Source organism: Salmo trutta, chromosome 7 (assembly GCF_901001165.1).
Source record: "Salmo trutta chromosome 7, fSalTru1.1, whole genome shotgun sequence".
Taxonomy (NCBI): Eukaryota; Metazoa; Chordata; class Actinopteri; order Salmoniformes; family Salmonidae; genus Salmo; species Salmo trutta.
The window spans coordinates 46138186-46164948 of record NC_042963.1 but is presented as its reverse complement, the minus strand read 5'-3'; the positions used below and the strand labels follow the sequence as shown (position 1 = coordinate 46164948).

Below are 26763 nucleotides of genomic sequence, written 5' to 3'. Positions count from 1 at the left end.
ATTCCTTGAATGGCCCATTTGGCGTGAGCCACTGAACTATGGTGTTGACATAGTGATTCTGTACTTTGTAAAGACCTCTGCTCTTTTCACCATAGTGTTTTACTACTGGATATACATTCAGCACCATCTAGTGGTGAACATATAGCATAAAGGATAAAGGAAAGACAAGTCAAACAAAGACATGTACAAGTACTACATCGCTTAAATGAATTGCTTCAGAAACGGATAAAGGCACTAATCACACTGCCTACGATAAAATAATATGCTTTATTTTTTATTTATTTTACAACAATGTTCAGACAAATACATTTGCCATGACTTTTAAGTTGTTGATCAACAAAACGATAACATGCCATTGTGACTAACAACACAATTATAAAATGTATTGGATACTAAAAGTATTACCTTATAATTAATGGAAGCTACATGGGAGAGAAAATAAATATTGTTGTCAGTGATTCTACTATTAAGCATCGTCATTGCTAAAATGGAAAGTTACCGTTTCTTGCTAACATTACTAAAGTTAGAAAAATAGCATAAATATGTTATGGCGGCAGGTAGCCTAGTGGTTAGAGTGTTGGACTAGTAACCAAAAGGTTGCAAGATTGAATCCCTGAGCTGACAAAGTAAAAATCTGTTGTTCTGCCCCTGAACAAGGCAGTTAACCCACTTTTTCCAGGCTCTCATTGTAAATAAGAATTTGTCCTTAACTGACCTGCCTAGTTAAAAAAATTATGCACAAAACAACAACATAAAATTAAGCTCAAAGACTTTGGAAAAGAAACCCGTCAGAGTTGACAACACCATGTCATCTTCTCTGGTGTTACAAAAGCTTTAAAAATACTTATTTGAAATGCTTGCATGTACTCAAGGCCAAACAATGTACAAAATATTTTAAGAACATGGTCATTGTTAAGTGCTTTCTTCTCTTCTGACGCAACTCATTAAAAAACTAATCTTATAAACTTCTGAGATATGAAATCCTAAATACATACTGAATATGAGTGTAATGATGGATTTGGTCTCAAGAAGAATATCAAAACACTGAAAGGAATCCTTCATAGTATATTGAACAGCTAAATTGTGGGCATGAGCAAGTTAGTAACACTGATAGAATACACTTCAAAATGCATGTGATTTTGAATTATACTCCACCATATATGCAAACTTGCAAAGCTCCACAACAATGGCAGTCCATTCTGTAATTGCTGTGTATTCTAGACAAAATACATTCATTTGACTCTGGACATACACAGTGTACAAAACATTAAGAACACCTGCTCCTTCCATGACATAGACTGACCAGGGGAATCCAGGTGAAAGCTATGATCCCTTATTGATGTTAAATCCACTTCAATCATCGTAGATAAAGAGGAGGAGACAGGTTAAAGAAGGATTTTTAAGCATTGAGACAATTGAGATGTGGATTGTGTATTTAAGTGCCTTTGAACGGGTTATGGTAGTAGATACCAGGCTTGAGTGTGTCAAGAACTGCAACGCTGCCGGGATTTTTCTTGTATCAAGAATGGTCCACCATCCAAAGGACATCCAGCCAACTTGACACAAGTGTGGGAAGCATTGGAGGCAACATCGTCCAGCATCCATTTGGAATGCTTTCGACACCTTGTAGTCCATGCCCCAACAAATTGAGACTGTTTTGAGGGCAAAATGGGGGGTGCAACTCAACATTAGGAAGGTGTTCCTAATATTTTGTGCACTCGGTGTATATAGAAAAATATGGTGTTAAGGGACTCACAATCTGGCCATGCTAGAATAGATGGAAGTAACCTAAAATCTGATGTTTAACTACCAACCACTAGGCTAACTCTGAACTTAAACCATCATACTAACCTTAGACTAGAAGATCTTATCCTTTATGAAATACACGTATCCTCATCAATTTTGATATTGATGATGTTGCCCGTTTATTTGTTTCTAACATGGCAGTCTAGTATGGTGACTACCGACTTCAGCCAGTGGTGTGTTCTGAAGGGGGTGTGTTCAACCTTAGTGGGAGGAGCTACGATCATTGGCCACGTCTTGTAGCCTGCGGAAGAGGGCTGTCTGGTTGTCCGGACACAACCTCTTTGGGGATGGCTCCTCTTTCAGTTGCATGCTGCGCTTCTTGGTGGGCGTCTCCCCGGTGCGGATCATACTGTTGATCTCCGCCAGGCGCTGCACATTAAGAGATAGAGGTCAGAGACACAGGTTAGGGAGGTTCATCATCATCATCATCATCACAGGTCAGGTAAGGTTCCAGAAACAGTTAGGGTTTTTAGATTAAGGACACTAGTACGAGATGCCATCAAAACCTGGTCCTGAAGCTCCACTATAGGGTGTGTAGGCTTTTGTTCTACCCCAGCATTAACACACCTGATTCAACTAATCAATTAGCCACTGTCAGGCTTTGTGTGCATGAGTAATGTATGTGTGTGTACTTGTGACTCACGTTGGCTGGGCCGCTGCAGATGTAGTACAATATCTTGTCCTGTGCGGTAGCGGTGGGGGGGCTGTCACTAGCCTTATGGGGGGAGATATAGATGGAGTGGTTGTGGGACAGGAGGACCCTGCGAGGGGAGCTGGTCCTCAGGGAGGGGTACGGGCACAGGGGAGGAGACTCTAGCTGTCAAGGATAAACACACAGCAGAGTTAGTTTTCAAAACAAAAGACAATGCAAAAAGTGAAAGGTTTGCAGAATAGAGGCTAGTTTGTAAACATAACTTCCTTCTTTTCTCTCTCTCTCTCGCTCTCTCTCTCTCTCACCCCTGCAGAGGATGAGCTGGGCGAGTAGCGCAGGGCAAAGTGGCTCATCTGTTTGATGTAGACCTGGTTGTAGAAGTGGATGAGGTCTCCTCGCTCCTCCTGCTCCCCCCCCACCACCACTCCCCCTTCATCATCCTGCTGCTGGGGGGGGGGGAGGGATGAGTGGGGGGTGGGGGTGGATGGGGTGCTGGTGGAACGCATGGGTACGGGGCTGCTGTCTCCACATCCTAAGGGGTGTAGAGAAAAAGGGAGATGGAAAATAGCATTTGTGTGTGTGTGTGTGTGTGTGTGTGTGTGTGTGTGTGTGTGCTTGTGTTCCTACCCTCATGGCTGGTCTCTGTAGGAGAGCTCTGTCCATTTCCCTCACTGCTTCCTGAGTGACGTCTCTTCCTCCCTGAGATCAACACACTCCTGTAGACCTGGTAAACAAAATCAGACAGCTGGTGGTCCAATGATAGCTTTGCCACTATTCCTTCCAACTGACAATACTCCAGTGTCTACAAGGGAAAAACAATGACGCTGCCACAGTACAATAGGCTCAAACTAGGGCCTGGAGTTATTACTGGTCAGGTCAGGAACATCTCCTGACCCTAGCCATAAGGCCCTACTACATTACTCACGCTGCTGCTGGCCTGGGGCTGAGAGCGGTAACACTTCATGATGTTCTGGAAGGACTTGTCCTCTTTGGTCACCTTAACAACGGTAGGAAACACAAATACAAGTCTTTAGGAAGAGGACACACAAACAATCTGCATGCTACACATAAACTGCATGCTACAGTACCTTATGCACACGCACACCCATAAGCCCCGCCCCACACAAACATCCCACACACACACTCTAACCTACCTTGGTCATGACGTACACAGCACACATGAGGAGCTGGTCTAGGTGTCGGTCCATCATGAGCTCTGTGTAGTGCACCAGAGAGTACTCGAAACACGTCCAGATCTTCCTACGCAGCTCACTAGAGATGTCCAGCTTGGCACACATCTCTCTGAGACGCACACTGGCCAGGTGGTACACCTGTTGGCACAGCACAGCGGCTTTAAGTCTTTAAACTCAAGCAAAAATCTATAATTTATGGTATGAAGCGCTATAGTTGTAGGGTTCTTAAAGCTAGGGCAGAAACAGACTAGTAGGACGGATCCAAACGACTTTCTCCATATCCAAAAGATGAGTTAGATTTGTAACATGCCTGAAGTATTCCTTTAAATTCCGTGCCAGATGAAGATGGTGTTTGTGTTCCCTTACCTTGCGGAAGAACAGCGAGAGGGAACTCTTTTTCTGAGGCCCGTTATTGGACGGGCCCTGGGCTGCCGGCTTCTTGATTGGCTTGCCGGCGGCGTGGCTGCCCTGGAGAGTGGGACTGTTCAGGGTGGTGGTGGTCTGTGGTTGGCTGGTCAAAGTGCCAGTCAGGGACTGGGCAGACAGGGGCTGGAGCGTGGCCGTGCCTTGTCCCGTCACACTAACCTGGACAGGGATGAAGGTGATGCCTCCGTTCTCATTGGCTATTCCTAAAAAGGTCAGAGGGCATGATATTGCTCATTTATAATATGTAATAATTGTATAGGATTCATCATAGTGTAGCAACCTGCATGCTGCATTGGAGTCAGAAACCCCCATATATAATGCATATAGGAGTCATACAGTAATTTGGCAGTAGGGGCATAAGGTGTACAAAAAAGCATAATGACATACTGTACAGTAATTCATCTGCAAATGTCACCTTGCACAGGTATGGTGACCGTCTGTCCGTTGTTAGCGGTAACTGTGGCCGTTGCCATGGTGACCAAAGTCTGTCCAGCAGGGATGGTAGTGGTGACGATGGCCTGGGAGGTCCTGAGGTTGGTAGTAGGGGTGGTGGTGGAGGGGTGCGAGGGGGCGTCGCAGGACGCGTCCACAAACAGCCGTCTCCTGGCCGAGCCCATGGTGGAGCAGCTGTAGCGGTCCAACATGGTGGTGGTGGAGGTGGACACACCTGGGGGGAGAGGAACTTGACTGAGTAACCAACTGACTGTAACCCATTGACTGACTGACTATTTTAATTTATTACACAACAGACTGACAAATTGACTGCCTGACTGGATGACTGATGGCTGGGAATAGCAGCAAGATGGCGTCGACAGAGATGGTCGCCTCGCTTCGAGTCCTTAGGAAACTATGCCGTATTTAGTTTTTTTATGTATTATTTCTTACAATGTTATCCCAGGAAGTCTAAATACATACAGCCGGGAAGAACTATTGGATATAAGAGCGACGTCAACTGACCAACATTATGACCAGGAATACGACTATCCCAAAGCGGATCCTCTGATTGGACCACCACCCAGGACAATGGACCTAATCCCAGAAGCCGACCCAAAACAACGGTACTGCAGAAGGGGCAGACGGAGTGGCCTCCTGGTCTGGCTCCGTAGACGTGCACATCGCCCACCGTTCCCGAGTATACTACTCGCTAATGTCCAGTCTCTTGACAACAAGGTAGATGAAATTCGAGCAAAGGTTGCCTTACAGAGAGACATCAGAGATTGTAACATTCTCTGTTTCACGGAAACATTGCTCTCTCGGGATATGTTGTCTGAATCGGTTCAGCCACCGGGCTTCTCCATGCATCACGCAGACAGAGGTAAACTCCTCTCTGGGAAGAGGAAGGGCGGGGGTGTATGCTTCATGATTAACGACTCATGGTGTAATTCTAACAACATACAGGAACTCAAGTCCTTCTGCTCACCAGACCTAGAATTCCTTACAATCAAATGCCAGCCATTTATCTCCCAAGGGAATTATTGTAAATTATCGTCACAGCTGTGTACATTCCCCCCAAGCAGACACCACACGGCCCTCAAGGAACTTCACTGGACTCTATGTAAACTGGTAACCATATATCCTGAAGCTGCATTTATTGTAGCTGGGGATTTTAACAAAGCAAATTTGAGAACAAGGCTACCTAAATTCTATCAGCATATTGATTGCACTACGCGCGGGTGTAATACACTCGATCACTGCTACTCTAACTTCCGCAATGCATACAAAGCCCTCCCCCGCCCTCCCTTCGGCAAATCCCACCACGACGTCATCTTGCTCCTACCGTTTTACAGGCAGAAACTCAAACAGGATGTACCAGTGACTAGAACCATTCATAGCTGGTCTGACCAATCGGAATCTACGCTTCAAGATTGTTTTGATCACGCGTACTGGGATATGTTCCGGTCAGCCTCAGAGAACAACATCGATCTATACGCTGACTCGGTGAGGGAGTTTATAAGGAAGTGCATTGGAGATATTGCACCCACTGTGACTATTAAAACCTACCCTAACCAGAAACCGTGGATGGATGGCGGCATTCGCGCAAAACTGAAAGCGCAAACCACCTCATTTAACCATGGAAAGAGGTCTGGGAATATGACTGAATATAAACAGTGTAGTTATTCCCTACGCAAGGCAATCAAACAGGCAAAATGTCAGTTTAGAGACAAAGTGGAGTCGCAATTCAACAGCTCAGACACAAAACATATGTGGCAGGGTCTACAGGAAATCACGGACTACAAAAAGAAAACCAGCCACGTCACGGACGTCACGCTTCCAGACAAACTAAACTTTTTGCCCGCTTTGAGGATAATACAGTGCCATCGTCGCGGCCCACTAACAAGGACTGCGCCCCCCCCCTCTTTTTCTGTGGCCGACGTGAGTAAAACATTTAAATGTGTTAACCCTCGCAAGGCTGCTGGCCCAGACAGCATCCCTAGTCGCGTCCTTAGAGCACACGCAGACCAGCTGGCTGGTGTGTTTACAGACATATTCAATAGCTCCCTATCCCAGTCTGCTGTCCCCACATGCTTCAAGATGGCCACCATTGTTCCTGTCCCCTAGAAGGCCTTGATAACTGAACTAAATGACTACCTCCCCGTAGCACTCACTTCTGTCATCATGAAGTGCTTTGAGAGTGTCACGGTTGTCTTCGTCCTCTGACGATATAACGAAATCGTCATCGGAAAATGTGGACCAATACGCAGCAGGTTCGTGAATGCTCATCTTGATTTTTATTCACTACAAAAATGAACATACAAAAATAACAAAATACGAAAACGAACAACTAACAGTCTGTCAAAGCATAGTGCTTTACACAGAACAATCACCCACAAAACACAAACACAAACACACCCTCATTTATGAGACTCTCAATCAAAGGCAGATAGAAAACACCTGCCTTCAACTGAGAGTCCCAACACCAATTCACCAGACATAGAAACAGACATACTAGACTCCACATAGAAATACCTAAACATAAACCAACACCCGGAATTACTAAAACAAACACCCTTAAACAAACACACCACCCTGAACCACATAAAACAAATACCCTCTGTCACGCCCTGACCAAACTCCAAAACAATTAACCTTATATACTGGCCAGGACGTGACAGTACCCCCCCCTTAAAGGTGCTACCCCAGAAGCACCTTAACAAAAAAAATTTACCCCCAAACAATACCCAAAAGAAAATTCCCCCTTACTAAAGGGAGGGAAGGGAGGGTGGCTGCCGTCAACGACGGCACTGTGCTACACCCCCCCTCCCCAACCCACCTATATTGGAGGCGGCTCAGGTTCTGGTTGTTCCAGGCAGTCTGGGCAGTCTGGCGGTTCGGGGCAGTCTGTCGGCTCGGGGCGGTCTGGGCAGTCTGTCGGCTCGGGGCGGTCTGGGCAGTCTGTCGGCTCGGGGCGGTCTGGGCAGTCTGTCGGCTCGGGGCGGTCTGGGCAGTCTGTCGGCTCGGGGCGGTCTGGGCAGTCTGTCGGCTCGGGGCGGTCTGGGCAGTCTGTCGGCTCGGGGCGGTCTGGGCAGTCTGTCGGCTCGGGGCGGTCAGGGCAGTCTGGCCTCTCCGGCAGGTCAGGGCAGTCTGGCCACTCCGGCAGGTCAGGGCAGTCTGGCCACTCCGGCCGGTCAGGGCAGTCTGGCCACTCCGGCCGGTCAGGGCAGTCTGGCCACTCCGGCCGGTCAGGGCAGTCTGGCCACTCCGGCCGGTCAGGGCAGTCTGGCCACTCCGGCAGGTCAGGGCAGTCTGGCCACTCCGGCAGTTCAGCGCAGTCTGGCCACTCCGGCAGTTCAGCGCAGTCTGGCCACTCCGGCAGTTCAGCGCAGTCTGGCCACTCCGGCAGTTCAGCGCAGTCTGGCCACTCCGGCAGTTCAGCGCAGTCTGGCCACTCCGGCAGTTCAGCGCAGTCTGACCACTCCGGCGACTGTTGACTGACGGGCAGCTCCGACGACTGTTGACTGACGGGCAGCTCCGACGACTGTTGACTGACGGGCAGCTCCGACGACTGTTGACTGACGGGCAGCTCCGACGACTGTTGACTGACGGGCAGCTCCGACGACTGTTGACTGACGGGCAGCTCCGACGACTGTTGACTGACGGGCAGCTCCGACGACTGTTGACTGACGGGCAGCTCCGACGACTGTAGACTGACGAGGCTGGGTTTACGCACTTGCCGTTTAGTGCGGGGAGCGGGAACAGGACGAGTCGGACTGGGTGGACGCACTTCCGGGTCCGCACGAGAGACAGGAGCTGGAAACCCAGGGCTATGGAGGCGCACAGCCGGTCTAGATCTTACCTCCTGCACAACCCGCCTTGGCTCGATGGAACTAGTAGCCCTGCACGAGCGGAGTGCTCGTACAGGGCAGACTGGGCTGTGCAGGGGCTTGATGGTAGCCGTGCGTAGAGCGGGAGTTGGGTAGCCTGGTCCTCGGAGGCGTACCGGCGACCAGATGCGCTGCGCAGGCATCCTCCTACCAGGCTGGATGCCCGCTCTAGCACGGCACCTGCGAGGGGCTGGAATAACTCGCACCGGACTGTGCGTGCGTATGGGTGAGTTATTGCGCTTCTCAGCGAAACATGGCGCTCCCCACCCCATACGCTCCTCCATATATCCACGGGTAGCTGGCTTCCGGCTCTTCTTACGCCTAGCCAAATTACCCGTGTGCCCCCCCCCAAAATTTTCTTGGGGGTGCCTCTCGTGCATCTCCTTCAGCGCGTCCACTCTGGCCTCGTACCACCGCCTCTCTGCCTTGGCTGCTTCTATTTCCCACTGCGGGCGGCGATACTCCCCAGCCTGATGCCAAGGTCCGGCCCCGTTCAGAACTTCCTCCCAAGTCCACTTCTCCCGCCAGTCCAACTCGAACGCCGTCTGCTCCTTCCTCTGCTGCTTGGTCCTTTTGAGGTGGGTGATTCTGTCACGGTTGTCTTCGTCCTCTGACGATATAACGAAATCGTCATCGGAAAATGTGGACCAATACGCAGCAGGTTCGTGAATGCTCATCTTGATTTTTATTCACTACAAAAATGAACATACAAAAATAACAAAATACGAAAACGAACAACTAACAGTCTGTCAAAGCATAGTGCTTTACACAGAACAATCACCCACAAAACACAAACACAAACACACCCTCATTTATGAGACTCTCAATCAAAGGCAGATAGAAAACACCTGCCTTCAACTGAGAGTCCCAACACCAATTCACCAGACATAGAAACAGACATACTAGACTCCACATAGAAATACCTAAACATAAACCAACACCCGGAATTACTAAAACAAACACCCTTAAACAAACACACCACCCTGAACCACATAAAACAAATACCCTCTGTCACGCCCTGACCAAACTCCAAAACAATTAACCTTATATACTGGCCAGGACGTGACAGAGAGACTAGTCAAGGATCATATCACCTCCACCTTACCGGCCACCCTAAACCCACTTAAGTTTGCATTATGCCCCAACACGTCCAGAGACAATGCAATCGCCATTACAATGCACACTGCCCTATCCCATCTGGACAAGAGGAATACCTTTGTAAGAATGCTGTTCATTGACTACAGCCCAGTACCCTCCAAGCTCATCATCAAGCTGGAGGCCCTGGGACTCAACCCTACCCTGTGCAATTGGGTCCTGGACAATCTGACGGGCCACCCCAGGTGGTGAAGGTAGGAAACATCATCTCCACTTCACTGACCCTCAACACTGGGGACCCACAAGGGTGCGTGATCAGCCCCCTCCTGTACTCCCTGTTCACCCATGACTGCGTGGCCATGCACGCCTCCAACTCAATCATCAAGTTTGCAGACGACACAACAGTAGTGGGCTTGATTACCAACAACGACAAGACAGCCTACAGGGAGGAGGCGAGGGCACTCGGAGTGTGGTGTCAGGAAAAGAACCTCTCACTCAACGTCAACAAAACAAAAAAGATGATCGTGGACTTCAGGAAACAGCAGAGGGAGCACCCCCCTATTCATATCGAAGGGACAGCAGTGGAGGTGTAAAGTTTTATGTTCCTCGGCGTACACATCATGAACAAACTGAAATGGTCCACCCACACAGACAGCATGGTGAAGAAGACGCAACAGCGCCTCTTCAACCTCACTTCAACCTCAGGAGGCTGAAGAAATTTGGCTCGTCACCCAATTGAGAGCATCCTGTCGGGCTGTATCACAGCCTGGTACGGCAACCGCATGGCCTTCAACCACAAGGCTCTCCAGAGGGTGGTGAGGTCTGCACAACACATCAACGGAGGCAAACTACCTGCCCTCCATGACACCTACAGCACCCGATGTCACAGGAAGGCCAAAAAGATAATCAAGGACATCATCCACCCGAGCCACTGCCTGTTCACCCTGCTTCCATCCAGAAGGCGAGGTCAGTACAGGTGCATCAAAGCTGGGACCGAGAGAATGAAAAACAGCTTCTATCTCAAGGCCATCAGAATGCTAAACAGCAATCACTAACTCACAGGCTGCTGCCTACATTGAGACCCAATCACTGGCCACTTTAATAAATGGATCACTAGTCACTTTAAACAATGGCACTTAAATAATGCCACTTTAATAATGTTTACATATCTTGCATTACTCATATCACATGTATATACTGTATTTTATACCATCTATTGCACCTTGCCTTTGCTGCTTGGCCATCGCTCATCCATATATTTATAAACTCAGCAAAAAAAGAAACGTCCCCTTTTCAGGACCCTGTCTTTCAAAGATAATTCGTAAGAATCAAAATAACTTCACAGATCTTCATTGTAAAGGGTTTAAACACTGTTTCCCATGCTTGTTCAATGAACCATAAACAATTAATGAACATGCACCTGTGGAACGGTCGTTAAGACACTAACAGCTTACAGACGGTAGGCAATTACGGTCAGTTATGAAAACATAGTAGAAAGGCCTCTTTAGTGTCCTGGCTCTGAAAAACACCAAAAGAAAGATGCCCAGGGTCTCTGCTCATCTTCGTGAATGTGCTTTAGGCATACTGCAAGGAGGCATGAGGACTGCAGATGTGGCCTGGGCAATAAATTGCAATGTCCGTACTGTGACAGGCCTAAAACTGCGCTACAGGGAGACAGGACGGACAGTTGAAGGTCCTCGCAGTGGCAGACCACGGGTAATAACACCTGCACAGGATCGGTACATCCGAACATCACACCTGCGGGACAGGTATACGAATGCAAAAACAACTGCCTGAGTTACACCAGGAACGCACAATCCCTCCATCAGTGCTCAGACTGTCCGCAATAGGCTGAGAGAGGCTGGACTGAGGCCTTGTAGGCCTGTTGTAAGGCAGGTCCTCACCAGACATCACCGGAAACAACGTCGGCTATGGGCACAAACCCACCGTCGCTGGACCAGAAAGGACTGGCAAAAAGTGCACTTCACTGACAAGTTGTGGTTTTGTCTCACCAGGGGTGATGGTCGGATTCGCTTTTATCGTCAAAGGAATGAGCGTTACACCGAGGCCTGTACTCTGGAGCGGGATCGATTTGGAGGTGGAGGGTCCGTTATGGTCTGGGGTGGTGTGTCACAGCATCATTGGACTGAGCTTGTTGTCATTGCAGGCAATCTCAATGCTGCCTCCTCCCTCATGTGGTACCCTTCTTGCAGGCTCATCCTGACATGACCCTCCAGCATGACAATGCCACCAGCCATACTACTCATTCTGTGCGTGATTTCCTGCAAGACAGGAAGTCAGTGTTCTGCCATGGCCAGCGAAGAGCCCGAATCTCAATCCCATTGAGCACGTCTGGGACCTGTTGGATCGGAGGGTGAGAGCTAGGGCCATTCCCCCCAGAAATGTCCGGGAACTTGCAGGTGCCTTGGTGGAAGTGTGGGGTAACATCTCACAGCAAGAACTGGCAAATCTGGTGCAGTACATGAGGACGATATGCACTGCAGTACTTAATGCAGCTGGTGGCCACACCAGATACTGACTGTTACTTTTGATTTTGACCCCCCTTTGTTCAGGGACACATTATTCCATGTCTGTTAGTCACATGTCTGTGGAACTTGTTCAGTTTATGTCTCAGTTGTTGAATCTTGTTATGATCATACAAATATTTACACGTTAAGTTTGCTGAAAATAAACGCAGTTGACAGCTACTTTTTTTGCAGAGTTTATGTACATATTCTCATTCACCCCTTTAGATTTGTGTGTATTAGGTAGTTGTTGGGACATTGTTAGATTAATTGTTAGATATTACTGCACTGTCGGAACTAGAAGCACAAGCATTTTGCTGCACTCGCATTAACTTCTTTGGGATAGGTGGCAGTATTTTCACAGCTGGATAAAAAACGTACCCGATTTAATCTGGTTACTACTCCTGCCCAGAAACTAGAATATGCATATAGTAGATATATGTAGATTTGGATAGAAAACACTCTAGAGTTTCTAAAACTGTTTGAATGGTGTCTGTGAGTATAACAGAACTCATATGGCAGGCCAAAATCTGAGAAGATTCCATACAGGAAGTGCCCTGTCTGACAATTTGTTGTCCTTCTGTTGCATCTCTATCGAAAATACAGCATCTGTGCTGTAACGTGACATTTTCTAAGGCTTCCATTGGCTCTCTAAAGCCGCCAGAAAGTGGAATGGGGTGTCTGCTGTCTCTGGGCGAAGAACAGCAGGAGAATTTGTAAGTGGTCACCATGGGGACAGTGACACTGGAGACTACTCCATTTTTTTCTTTCAGCCTTTGAATGAATACAACGTTGCCCGGTTGGAATGTTATCGCTATTTTACGAGAAAAATAGCCAAAAAATGTATTTTAAACAGCGTTTGACATACTTCTAAGTACGGTAATGGAATATTTTGATTTTTTTTGTCACGAAATGTGCTTGTGCGTCACCCTTCGGATAGTGACCTGAACGCACAAACAAAACGGAGCTATTTGAATATAACTATGGATTATTTGGAACCAAAACAACATTTATTGTTGAAGTAGAAGTCCTGGGAGTGCATTCTGACGAAGAACAGCAAAGGTAATCCAATTTTTCTAATAGTAATTCCGAGTTTATGTTGTCCCAAACTTGGTGGGTGTCAAAATAGCTAGCCGTGATGGCCGAGCCATGTACTCAGAATATTGCAAAATGTGCTTTCGCCGAAAAGCTATTTTAAAATCTGACACCGCGATTGCATAAAGGAGTTCTGTATCTATAATTCTTAAAATAATTGTTATGTATTTTGTGAACGTTTATCATGAGTAATTTAGTAAATTCACCGGACGTTTTCGGTGGGTATGCTAGTTCTGAACATCACATGCTAATGTAAAAAGCTGTTTTTTTATATAAATATGAACTTGATTGAACAAAAGATGCATGTATTGTATAACATAATGTCCTAGGAGTGTCATCTGATGAAGATCATCAAAGGTTAGTGCTGCATTTAGCTGTGGTTTGGGTTTATGTGACATATATGCTTGCTTGGAAAATGGCTGTGTGATTATTTTTGGCAGGGTACTCTCCTAACATAATCTAATGTTTTGCTTTCGCTGTAAAGCCTTTTTGAAATCGGACAATGTGGTTAGATTAACGAGAGTCTTATCTTTAAAATTGTGTAAAATAGTTGATTGTTTGAGAAAATTGAATTGTGGTATTTTAGTTGGTTTTGTATTTTGCGCCGTGCGATGCCATTGGCTGTTGGCTAGGGGTTCCGCAGGCGGAACGGGGTTCCGCTAGCGGAGCGTCTGTCCTCAACAGGTTAACATTTGCTAACCATGTGTATGTGACCAATAGAATTTGATTTGATTTTGAGCTAAATGACAAACTGACTTTCTGAATAAAAAGCTACCTGACTAACCTTTCCCACCATGGCTGTTGGGGTTGAGAGGGGCGGCTCCGTCCCCATCCTCCAGATGCTGTGGTGGCATCACCTGAACATCAATGAGAAAAATGATTATTTTGTACTACTTTCAGTCCAGTCCATCTTTTTCAAGACATTGAATTCAGTACTCCTTTGGGTTCACATGATTCAGCATGTGGGTGAGAAGTGAGACTTGGCATAATTTTCCTGTCTGTTAATGTGATGAGGATTGGGAGGGGTGCTGTGGATGTCCTACCTCCTGGCAGGATGGCGGTTGGTTCTTGGTCCCCCTGACGCTGTCCCACAGCGGGGATCCCCCCCTCCAGGCCAGGCTCTCCAGAACCTGCTCCTCCACCTGGTTCAGATGCTTCACCACCTTCCTGAACAGACCCTGCTCCACCCGCACCAGCACCTCGATCACCTGAGATACATTACACAGATATGATATGCATGCACACATATATCCATAAACACATGGAAGCACTCAGACAGGGGTTACATACAGTCTAATCAATTACTCGTGGATAGAACAGTCAACACATAACACAGTACAAATACATAATACAGATTTAAGTACAAGTATGTACCTTATAAAAGTGGTATGCAGGGAGCTGGAAAATGTGTATGATTCGTGGGAAGTCCCCTGGGGGTCGGTAGGAGAAGATGACAATCTCCAGACAGCAGGCCAGCAGAGAGCGCTGGAACACATCCTGCTCCAGAATACCCTACGGACAGACACCAGAACACGGGGTTGATTGTTCATATTTTACAAGCAAGACTGGCAGGGACAACAGTGTCAAAGGTGTCATAACATGCAATATCTCAAAATATGGATACATTTAAACACATCTGTGAACCAAAAATACAAGAGTGTAACTTGGACCTTTCCATAAATCATGCTTTGACGTCAATGGGAAACTTCTGTGAAATTTCTAGTTAGTTACAGCAAACTGAGCTAAGCTAGCAGGGCAGGTGAGACTCACAGAGAGATCCAAGTTGCCCAGTCTCTTCTTCTCCTGGTCAATGACGGCCTCCAGGGTTTTATAGTAGAGCGCCTCCGCCAGGCGGAAGTACACTGCGATGTCTTTCCCCAGTCCTGTGTTCTCTTCCCCGTTGCCCTCATAGTGCTGGCAGAAGAGCTGACACATGTCCTTCAGCCTAGTGGAGATGACCTCACTGGGGTCTCTGGCACACGCCCTGACACAAGACAACACAGATGAATGTACCCTTACTACACCACTGCTGTTACAACACCACTGCTGTTACTACACCACTGTTGTTACAACACCACTGCTGTTACAACACCACTGCTGTTACAACACCCCTGCTGCTACAACACCCCTGCTGTTACAACACCCCTGCTGTTACAACACCCCTGCTGTTATATCGTAGTTCCTGAAAAAACAACACTACTTGACTGCCTGTCTGCCTCCTGCACAGCTAAGCCAATGTTTGCAATGATGATGAAAAGAGAACATTCAATCGCTGTTTAGACTGCATGTCTGTGTCTTGCTGTGTTCCACCTCTGGGCAGCCGAACGTTCTAAGCAGCCGAGCGTGTATCTGGACTGGTAAACATGGGCGAGTTCGTTTTGCATCGCCTGGTGCCATAGCTATGCCACAGGCCATATATGCAGATATACAGTTGAAGTCGGAAGTTTACATACACCTTAGCCAAATACATTTAAACCCAGTTTTTCACAATTCCTGACATTTAATCCTAGTAAAAATTCACTGTCTTAGGTCAGTTAGGATCACCACTTCATTTTAAGAATGTGAAATGTCAGAATAATAGTAGAGAGAATTATTTATTTCAGCTTTTATTTCTTTCATCCATTCCCAGTGGGTCAGAAGTTTACATAGACTCAATTAGTATTTGGTAGCATTGCCTTTAAATTGTTTAATTTAGGTCAAAAGTTTTGGGTAGCCTTCCACAAGCATCCCACAATAAGTTGGGTGAATTTTGGCCCATTCCTCCTGACAGAGCTGGTGTAACTGAGTCAGGCTTGTAGGCCTCCTTGCTCGCACACACTTTTTCAGTTCTGCCCACTGATTTTCTATAGGATTGAGGTCAGGGCTTTGTGATGGCCACTCCAATACCTTGACTTTGTTGTCCTTAAGACATTTTGCCACAACTTTGGAAGTATGCTTGGGGTCATTGTCCATTTGGAAGACCCATTTGCTTTAACTTCCTGACTGATGTCTTGATATGTTGCTTCAATATATCCACATAATTTTCCATCTTCATGATGCCATCTATTTTGTGAAGCGCACCAATCCCTCCTGCAGCAAAGCACCCCCACAACATGATGCAGCCAACCCCGTGCTTCACGGTTGGGATGGTGTTCTTCGGCTTGCAAGCCTCCCTCTTTTTCCTCCAAACATAACGATGGTCATTATGGCCAAACAGTTCTATTTTTGTTTCATCAGACCAGAGGACATTTCTCCAAAAAGTACGATCTTTGTCCCCATGTGCAGTTGCAAACCGTAGTCTGGCTTTTTTATGGCGGTTTTGGAGGAGTGGCTTCTTCCTTGCTGAGCCGCATTTCAGGTTATGTCGATATAGGACTCGTTTTACTGTGGATATAGATAATTTTGTACCTGTTTCCTCCAGCATCTTCACAAGGTCCTATGCTGTTGTTCTGGGATTGATTTGCACTTTTCGCACCAAAGTACATTCATCTCTAGGAGACAGAACGTGTCTCCTTCCTGAGCGGTATGACGGCTGTGTGGTCCCATGGTGTTTATACTTGCTTACTATTGTTTGTACAGATGAACATGGTACCTTCAGGCGTTTGGAAATTGCTCCCAAGGATGAACCAGACTTGTGGAGGTCTACAAAAAAAAACTCTGAGGTCATGGATGATTTATTTTGATTTCTCCATGATATCAAGCAAAGAGGCACTGAGTTTGAAGGTAGTCCTTTACATACATCCACGGGTACACCTCCAATTGACTCAAATTATGTCAATTAGCCTACCAGAAGCTTCTAAAGCCATGACATCATTTTCTGGAATTTTCCAAGCTGTTTAAAGGCACAGTCAACTTAGTGTATGTAAACTTCTGACCCACTGGAATTGTGATACAGTGAATTATAAGTGAAATAATCTGTCTGTAAACAATTGTTGGAAAAATGACATGCACAAAGTAGATGTCCTAACCGACTTGCCAAAACTATAGTCTGTTAACAAGAAATTTGTGGAGCGGTTGAAAAATGAGTTTTAATGACTCCAACCTAAACTTCCGACTTCAACTGTAGCTGCATGTAACTCAGCAGCTAAGAAGATCATGAAATCGCCAGACTGCCTGTTTGTGTCGTCCTTATGTTTGCAATACTGACAACAAAGTTTGTACGAACATGTCGATAATGTATTTTGTGTAAAACATGTAAATAGCTGCATGTAGCCTACTCCCCTCCTGAAAAAGGAACATGAAATGTCGCTTTTGCTTACTGAGACAGGGAACGCAATAGTGAGAAGAGTTTTGTGTACAACATGAAGTTTGTAGGCTACACCAGCGACCAGACAAAGGCGATGAAGGAGGGGGGAGAGGCAGCGCAGCACTCAGCACAGCAGCTACGTTGGCAGTGGAGCACTCAGCACAGCAGCTACGTTGGCAGTGGAGCACTCAGCACAGCAGCTACGTTGGCAGTGGAGCACTCAGCACAGCAGCTACGTTGGCAGTGGAGCACTCAGCACAGCAGCTACGTTGGCAGTGGAGCACTCAGCACAGCAGCTACGTTGGCAGTGGAGCACTCAGCACAGCAGCTACATTGACAGTGGAGCACTCAGCACAGCAGCTACATTGGCAGCGGAGTGGGCACTCGGCTAAGTAAAAAACAATCCTGCTCATGCGCAGAAATATCTGTAATTTTTGCCTGGGCAAATTGGGATAGAGAAACTCCGTATCCGTAGCCACTCTGTAAATGTATTATTTGTATGGTGTGCAATACCTCAGTAAGTCTGTGAGTCTCCGACTGGGGCCGCGCTTCAGTCCAGTGAGCAGGCTGTGTAGTCGACCAACACTCTGCATGGCAGTAGAGACCGGCGTACACAGACTGTTGTCCTGGACATAATTACGACCCGTCAGGGGAGTGGACACCTTCAGGACTGAGGCCTACAGGGCACACACAGGAGACATAACACAGTGATTACTGTACATATGATTGAATTCAGACTCAAAGACACAAGTAACGGGTGTGTGTGTGTGTGTGTGTGTGTGTGTGTGTGTGTGTGTGTGTGTGTGTGTGTGTGTGTGTGTGTGTGTGTGTCTTACAGTCTGACTGCTGTAGAGTCTGTATGCTGAGGCGTCCTGGTTCTGCCCAATGTCTTCAGTGGCCCCCTCTCCCAAAAAGATCCTATCATCCAGACCTCCAGTGGCCAGAACATGCTCCTCATACACACGGCCCATGGACACACTACACAAACAAATGTATACACAAATATATGAGCAATGTCACTCAAAAGACTATCAATATAGTCTTATAGGATTGACACATACAAACTGTCTCCAAAATTCGTAGGATCTAAGAAGCCAGTCAAGCTCTCTTCTTTCCCTTTGAGAATCTGTTGAGGACACAGAATATCCAAGATGAGGCAGAGCATACAAGTAGGACTGAGGCATGTGTGTGTGTATGTGTGTGTGTGTGTACGTGTGTACGTGCCTGTGCTTGTGTTTGAGTGCATGTGTATGTGTGTCTGTGTGGTTCATGTGTGTGTGTGTGTTTGCCTAACCTTCTTATGGAAGAGCCTGTTGATGAAGGGTTTCCAGAAGTGTTCCTTCACCCCTTTGGCCTCCAGCACCAGGCCACCATGCAGTTCACACAGCTGCTCTATGAAGCAGTAAGGCCTTGCAGTGGGCTTGTAGTCCTTACTGCTGAAGTCCTCAGGAAGGCCTGTGGATCAGAGGAGACATAATAGCTTCCTGCATTAGATGCGTGAAGAGGTATTTCAGTAACTATGCATATCTGTATACACAAATGTACCATACAGATTTAACATACTCTACGTACGGAGGGTAGTGTGTACTAGAGGTCGGCATGGCCGATTAATTAGGGCCGATTTCAAGTTTTCATAACAATCGGTAATCGGCATTTTTGGATGCCGATTATGGCCTATTACATTGCAATCCATGAGGAGACTGCGTGGCAGGCTGACCACCTGTTACGTGAGTGCAGCAAGGAGCCAAGGTAAGTTGCTGGCTAGAATTAAACTTATCTTATCAAAAACAATCAATCTTAACATAATCACTAGTTAACTACACATGGTTGATGATATTACTAGTTTAACTAGCTTGTCCTGCGTTGCATATAATCAATGCAGTGCCTGTTAATTTATCATAGAATCACAGCCTACTTCACCAAACGGGTGATGATTTAACAAAAGCGCATTCGCGTCAGGGTATATGCAGCAGTTTGGGCCGCCTGGCTCGTTGCAAACTGTGTGAAGACCATTTCTTCCTAACAAAGACCGTAATTAATTTGCCAGAATTTGACATAATTATGACATAACATTGAAGGTTGTGCAATGTAACAGCAATATTTAGACTTAGGGTTGCCACGCGTTCGATAAAAAACGGAACGGTTCCATATTTCACTGAAAGAATAAACGTTTTGTTTTCGAAATGAGTTTCCGGATTTGACCATATTAATGACCTAAGGGTCGAATTTCTGTGTTTATTATATTATAATTAAGTCTATGATTTGATATTTGATAGAGCAGTCTGACTGAGCGGTGGTTGGCAGCAGCAGGCTCGTAAGCATTCATTCAAACAGCACTTTCCTGTGTTTGCCAGCAGCTCTTCGCAATGCTTGAAGCACAGCGCTGTTTATGACTTCAAGCCTATTAACTCCCGAGATTAGGCCGGCAATACTTTAGTGCCTACATGAACATCCAATAATCAAAGGTATATAAATACAAATGGTATATAGAAATAGACCTATAATACCTACAACCTAAAACTTCTTAAATGGGAATATTGAAGAATCATGTTAAAAGGAACCACCAGCTTTCATATGTTCTCATGTTCTGAGCAAGGAACTTAAATGCTTTTTAACATGGCACATATTGCACTTGTACTTTCTTCTCCAACACTGTATTTTTCATTATTTAAACCAAATTGAACATGTTTCATTATTGAACATGAACATGTTTCATTATTTATTTGAGACTAAATAGATTGTATTTATGTATTACATTAAGTTATAATAAAAGTGTTCATTCAGTATTGTTGTAATTGTCATTATTACAAATATATATATAAAAATCGTCAAATTAATCGGTATCGTTTTGTTTGGTCCTCCAATAATCGGTATCGGCGCTGAAAAATCATAATCGTACGGCCCAGTACATCACTGGGGCCGAGCTCCCTGCCACCCAGGACCTCTACACCAGGCGTGTCAGAGGAAGGCCCTAAAAATGGTCAAAGACTCCAGCCACGCAAGTCATAGACTGTTCTCTCTGCTACTGCATGGCAAGTAGTACGGACTCACCAAGTCTAAAACCAATAGGACCCTGAACAAGTTCTACCCCCAAGCTATAAGACTGCTAAATAGTTAGTTAAATAGTTAACCAATGGAGTATCTGGAGTATCTGCATTGATCCTGTTTTGCACTAACTTTTGACTCATCACATATGCTGCATTTCCTGTTTATTATCTATCCCGTTGCCTAGTTACTACCTTCAGTGCATTCGGAAAGCATTCAGACCCCTTCCCTTTTTCCACATTTTGTTACGTTACAGCCTTATTCAAAAAAATGAAAAACAATAAAAATAAATCCTCATCAATCTACACACAATACACCATAATGACAAAGTGAAAACATGTTTTTAGAAATGTATTAAAAATGCAAAACTGAAATACCTTATTTACATAAGTATTCAGACCCTTTGCTATGAGACTCGAAATTGAGCTCAGGTGCATCCTGTTTCCATTGCTCATCCTTGAGATGTTTCTACAACTTGATTGGAGTCCACCTTTGGTAAATTCAATTGATTGGACATGATTTGGAAAGGCACACACCTGTCTATATAAGGTCCCACAGTTGACAGAGCATGTCAGAGCAAAAACCAAGCCATGAGGTCGAAGGAATTGTCTGTAGAGCTCCGTGACAGGATTGTGTCGAGGCACAGATCTGGGGAAGTGCACCAAAGAATGTCTGCAGCATTGAAGGTCCCCAAGAACATAGTGGCCTCCATCATTCTTAAATGGAAGAAATTTGGAACCACCAAGACTCTTCCTAGAGCTGGCCGCCCGGCCAAACTGAGCAATCGGGGGAGATGGGCCTTGGTCAGGGAGGTGACCAAGAACCCGATGGTCAATCTGACAGAGCTCCTGAGTTCCTCTGTGGAGATGGGAGAACCTTCCAGAAGGACAACTATCTCTGCAGCACTCCACCAATCAGGCCTTTATGGTAGAGTGGCCAGATGGAAGCCACTCCTTAGTAAAAGACACAGGACAGCCCGCTTGGAGTTTGCCTAAAGGCACCTAAAGACTATCAGACCATGAGAAACAAGATTCCCTGGTCTGATGAAACCAAGATTGAACTCTTTGGCCTGAATGCCAAGTGTCACGTCTGGAGGAAACCTGGCACCAACCCTACGGTAAAGCATGGTGGTGGCAGCATCATGCTGTGGGGAGGTTTTTCCGTGGCAGGGACTGGGAAAAAGATAAACGAAGCAAAGTACAGAGAGATCCTTGATTAAAACCTGCTCCAGAGCGCTCAGTACCTCAGGCTATGGCGAAGGTTCCCCTTCCAACAGGACAACAACCCTAAGCACACAGCCAAGACAACGCAGGAGTGGCTTCGGGACAAGTCTCTGAATGTCCTTGAGTGGCGCAGCTATATCTTTGAAAATAGCTGTGCATTGACGCTCCCCATCCAACCTGACAGAGCTTGAGAGAATCTCCAAAGAATGGGAGAAACTTTCCAAATACTTATGTAAATGTCATATTTCCGTTTTAAATTTTTTATGAATTTTACAACATTTCCAAAAACCTGTTTTTACTTTGTCATTATGGGGGGGGAAAAAATCCTAAAATGTTACAATAAGGCTGCAACGTAACTGTATGTACATATCTACCTCAATTACCTTGTACCCCTGCACATCGACTCGGTACTGGTACCCTGTGTATATAGCCAAGTTGTTACACAATGTGTATTTATTCCTTGTGTTATTATTTTTTATTTATTCCTCTATTTTCTTCAATTTTTTCTACTGTTTCAAAAAACATTCTCTCTGCATTGTTGGGATATAGGCCTATGAAGGGGATATAGGCCTACAAAGGGGATATAGACCTACGGAGGGGATATAGGCCTACGGAGGGGATATAGGTCTACGGAGGGGATATAGGCCTACGGAGGGGATATAGGCCTACGGAGGGGATATAGGACTACGGAGGGGATATAGGCCTACGGAGGGGATATAGGCCTACGGAGGGGATGCAGGCCTATGAGGGGATGCGGGCCTACGAGGGGGATGCGGGCCTACAAAGGGGATATAGGCCTACGGAGGGGATGCAGGCCTATGAGGGGGATGCGGGCCTATGAGGGGGATGCGGGCCAACGAATGGGATATAGGCCTACGGAGGGGATGCAGGCCTATGAGGGGGATGCGGGCCTACGAAGGGGATTTAGGCCTATGGAGGGGATATAGGCCTACGGAGGGGATCTAGGTCCTACGGAGGGGATGTATGCCTATGGAGGGGATGTATGCCTATGGAGGGGATGTAGGCGTGGGCTGGGAGTGCACCTTTGAAGTTGGGGTTGAGAAGCTCCTTCCTGGTATTACAGAGCAGGGCGTTGGAGAAGACCAGGTCCAGAGCACACAGAAGGAGATGGTATGAGTTCACCAGGTCATCACTGATCATAGGGAAGTTTCCTTGCAGAGGGAGAGAGAGAGACGCGACATGTCAGAGAAATGTAGGAGACATAATCATATATAGGATTTTATTGTGCTTTTCTAAAGACCAAAATACGCTTTGACACAACGGACAATGGAATCCCCCTCAATGATCTGGTCATTCCAATAAAGCTTGTTGAATAGAATTAATCTGAAGGATAGAGGTCTTGTATTGACTGCAGAGTAGTGCTGGTCGCCTCAAACATTGATTTTGCTCACTGCAATTTGCGTATCCAAAATGTCACCGCAAATGTATCTATCTGAAAGTAGAAATCACTGGGTTCCAATAGGCTGCTCTGTGGTATTGCCAACTATTAGAAACACATGTGCCTGCTGGCAGTGCTAAATCCAGGCTGTGACACAGGCAAGTCCTGACCTGCCCCAATGCAATATGTTGCCAAGATAATGGATACACCCCAAAGGATCTGACTGTGTGTGTTTGTGTGTTATTATTAATGATTAAAGAGATATAAAAAGGACACATCTACAGTACTTGCCTTGGCACCTGGTCTTCTGCTGATGTCAACACGTCAGTGCAGGCTTTGGCATGCCCAGTGTAGAGTACCTAGCCCTTGTCACTGACTTATACTTTGACTGTAACCAAGCAGCGAACACTTCAAATACAATGAAACCAGCCTTTTCTCCTTCAAAGTACCCCACTGAGCCCTAGCCCTTTCCCTCTGTCCTCCCCTCTTTTCCTGTATTTTACAATGAACAAAACAGAAGTACTCACCTTTAGCGTGGACAAACAGAATCCAGCAGAAGTTGAAGACTTCAGCAACGGTGCAGGGATGGCGTCTAAATCAGAATAAGTCCATACATAAGTTTAATCAGAATAAGTCCATACATAAGTTTAATCTGAATAAGTCCATACATTAGTTAAATCTGAATAAGTCCATACATAAGTTTAATCAGAATAAGTCCATACATAAATTTAATCTGAATAAGTCCATACATAAGTTTAATCAGAATAAGGCCATACATACATTTAATTAGAATAAGTCCATACATAAGTTTAATCAGAATAAGTCCATTCATAAGTTAAATCTGAATAAGGCCATACATAAATTTAATCAGAATAAGTCCAAACATAAGTTTAATCAGAATAAGTCCATTCATAAGTTAAATCTGAATAAGCCCATTCATAAGTTAAATCAGAATAAGTCCATACATAAGTTAATCAGAATAAGTCCATACATAAGTTAATCAGAATAAGTCCATACATAAGTTTAATCAGAATGCTTAAGCCTGGTCAAGCAGACTGACCGCGTTGATCAGAGATATCGCGCGATCAGGCTGGCACCAGGAAAGAAACCCCTTGGCTTTGTTCAAGAGTGGCCAAACTACAGTATAAAATAGTAAAGCATCAGAAGTTCATATCTATCTACAGTATCAACAACTGACTCACCTCTGTTTGCGGCTCCTGTGGACTCTGGGCGGTTCATCCGAGGGCGCCTTAAAGATGGCTTTGAAGATGGGGACGTATTTCTTGAAGATGACGGCGGAAACTGTGAAATTTCTCTCCAGCTTCTCCGTGCTCTGGCGGAAGTCCTGAGGAAGACTGGCCATATCCTGCCATTTCTTTATCTTGTTGAAGAACTCAATGAGGCTGGAATCAGAGAACAGGGCAACTGTTTGAGTAATTCCATTAGTACTGTATTTTACTGTTCTTTTAATTATATATTACAACAAATAGAAAGGATTAGTTGATGTGTGGTCATTTGTTTAGCATTTTTAAACATTACTACATAATTTATTGCACAAAGAACCAGGCTGGAACAAGAATCTAAGACCATATAGACATGTATGAAAGTCAATGATGAATTTGGATGAGGATTTAGGTCCTACAGTAAATTGTGTACTGTATGATGTGGGATACATTTAGGGCCAGTTTCCTGAACACAGAATAAGCCTAGTCCTGACTAAAGAGGCACGTTCAGTGTGTAATCTCCATTGAACATGCTGTTTAGTCCAGGATTTGGCTTAATCTGTGTTTGGCAAACTGGACCATTTAGATAAGTGCATGGGCGTACGTACCTTTGTTCTGAACAGCGGAGTATTCGGGTCAGGGAGACGTAGTTTCCCTCTGCAGTACCCTTACCCACTGTTGGTACTGGTGTTCTACAGGCCACATAGATGGCACAGGCCAGCCAGTGTAGGTCACTGCCCTGTGTGTGTGTGTATGCGTGAGCGAGAGTGTGAGAGATGTTCAATGATTGTTCTGTCACAGGGTTATCTCTCACTAGTAAGTCAGAGCTGATGGGGCCAGGGACTAGAGTTGCCATGTTGCAAATTCTCCCCTCAAGGGGTTTCTTATTTTCTTCATATTTCATGTTACCTTATGCTTCTTCAAAACCACAACCAAAATAAACCATTAAGATGTGCACAAATATATATACACATGGTGATTATAATGACTACTATTACCATTCGCTGCTGTTGTGATTATTACCATTAGTAATTATCCTGCTACCAGCCACTTTCTACCCCAGTTCTATTATTATGATTATCATTATTGCCATTGGCATTTATACTGCTACTACTAGTCACTTTTATCACACTTTACATGTTCATACCTACCTCAATCACTCCAGTACCCCTGCAGATTGTATTAATGGTACTGGCACTGACCTGTATATAACTGCATTCTCATGTTTTTCTTATCTCGTATTTCGCGTTTTTTTCTTTTGAGCTATATTATTACCTTTATTCTGCATTGAAGCGAATGTGCTCGAGAGTTAAGCATTTCACTGTATGTACATCTGCTGTATCCTGTGCATGTGACAATAAAACGTTGAAACTTGAAATAGGCACACCACTGCATATCCCTAAGGACATTTTTAAATTAGGCCAATGTAAAATGCACACTGTCATTTGAATTTAGAGGTTGCGGACTATATTATAACAATATATTTTAGAACATTTCAACAACATAATAGTCTAAAAACTGAATTATGTTAAAAGTTTGATCATACTCAGTGTTATGCGTAAGCAACCTAGTCCTATTCTAGACCCTGAGATTGGTCCGCCTCCAAACCTGACAAACACCGGAAAACTCCTCCCCTTTCCATATAAAAATATTAGCAATAATGCCGTTTTATGATATATTTATGCAAATCTGCAAAACATATTAGAAGCTGCGTCTTTAAATAGAAAATGTCACGACTTAACATGTGTGCAACATAAGGTAGAGGCGAGGCAGACTACTCTGCACATGAACTACCGCTAAACCGGTGGCCAAAATAGGAACAATTATAATTTACTGTACAATATACAATACAACAGACATAATTAGGCATACCTCTAATGTGTATTTTTTGCTTATGCTTTCGTAACTCCTCCATGCTTCGTTGCTCGCCTCCACGTCCATATTCAAAGCTCGACAGAGTTCTTCAAACCCCAGCCTTATTTTCCGCAAAAAGTCTTCCACTTCGTTCATTTCAAATGTGTGCCAAAAACGTCGGGGCAAATAGATTCGGGTACAAATAACACTGAGGTTGCAAAGCAGAGTCGACTCAAGCGCGGTTTGTTACAAAGTACATGGAAACAATGTTAGTCTTCGTACATTTTGAGTACCGATATACAGTGCTGTACAGTGTAGCCATTTAAATGCCATTTGAGTGAAAGCTACTATAGTGCGTAGAAGACTACGCCAAATGCTAGCGTACAGTACAACGTCACATTTTGGATGGTATGTTGTTTGGTGAATGCAACATCAAGCGTACAGGAGGTTTCCGCCCACAAAAAATGCGTTCGGGTGTTTATACTCAACATTCGACGATCAACAACGTATGACACTACATACTAAAATACATCTGATAACTTTGATACTTTCCTTTTTAGATGGATGGATGTTTTGAAAACGTTCCAATTCTGGCCACTATAGGGTGTAACTTTGTAGCAACCACCACCCACGTGCCTGCCAGTCAACGTTCAAGTGCTGTGCAGGAAACTTGGTAACAA

The 26763-nt window shown here is 45.3% G+C and overlaps 1 protein-coding gene across 1 annotated transcript; it reads right to left on the bottom strand.

Moving 5' to 3' along the window:
• Positions 1–1484: 1484 nt before the first annotated feature.
• On the bottom strand, positions 1485–26763 carry rbl2 (retinoblastoma-like 2 (p130)). Its single transcript, XM_029759135.1, has 21 exons — positions 26102–26763; positions 24838–24968; positions 24209–24409; positions 23534–23598; positions 22651–22779; positions 18634–18794; positions 18401–18465; positions 18176–18317; positions 17853–18016; positions 14885–15098; positions 14489–14626; positions 14158–14322; positions 13899–13971; positions 4493–4744; positions 4018–4280; positions 3613–3789; positions 3384–3455; positions 3086–3182; positions 2764–2990; positions 2450–2623; positions 1485–2175 (listed from the first exon to the last, which is right to left on the bottom strand). Exons 1-21 carry the CDS (start codon positions 26237–26239, stop codon positions 2008–2010), a joined length of 3216 nt encoding a protein of 1071 aa, XP_029614995.1. The 5' UTR covers positions 26240–26763; the 3' UTR covers positions 1485–2007.

Coding starts and splice junctions, on each gene's coding strand:
- rbl2 (XM_029759135.1), bottom strand. CDS start 26,239: ATGAACGAAGTGGAAGACTTTTTGCGGAAAATAAGGCTGGGGTTTGAA. Junction 22,780..23,533: donor TCTGTTTGTCCACGCTAAAG/GTGAGTACTTCT, acceptor TCCCTCTGCAAG/GAAACTTCCCTATGATCAGT. Junction 2,176..2,449: donor TCTGCAGCGGCCCAGCCAAC/GTGAGTCACAAG, acceptor CTTAATGTGCAG/CGCCTGGCGGAGATCAACAG.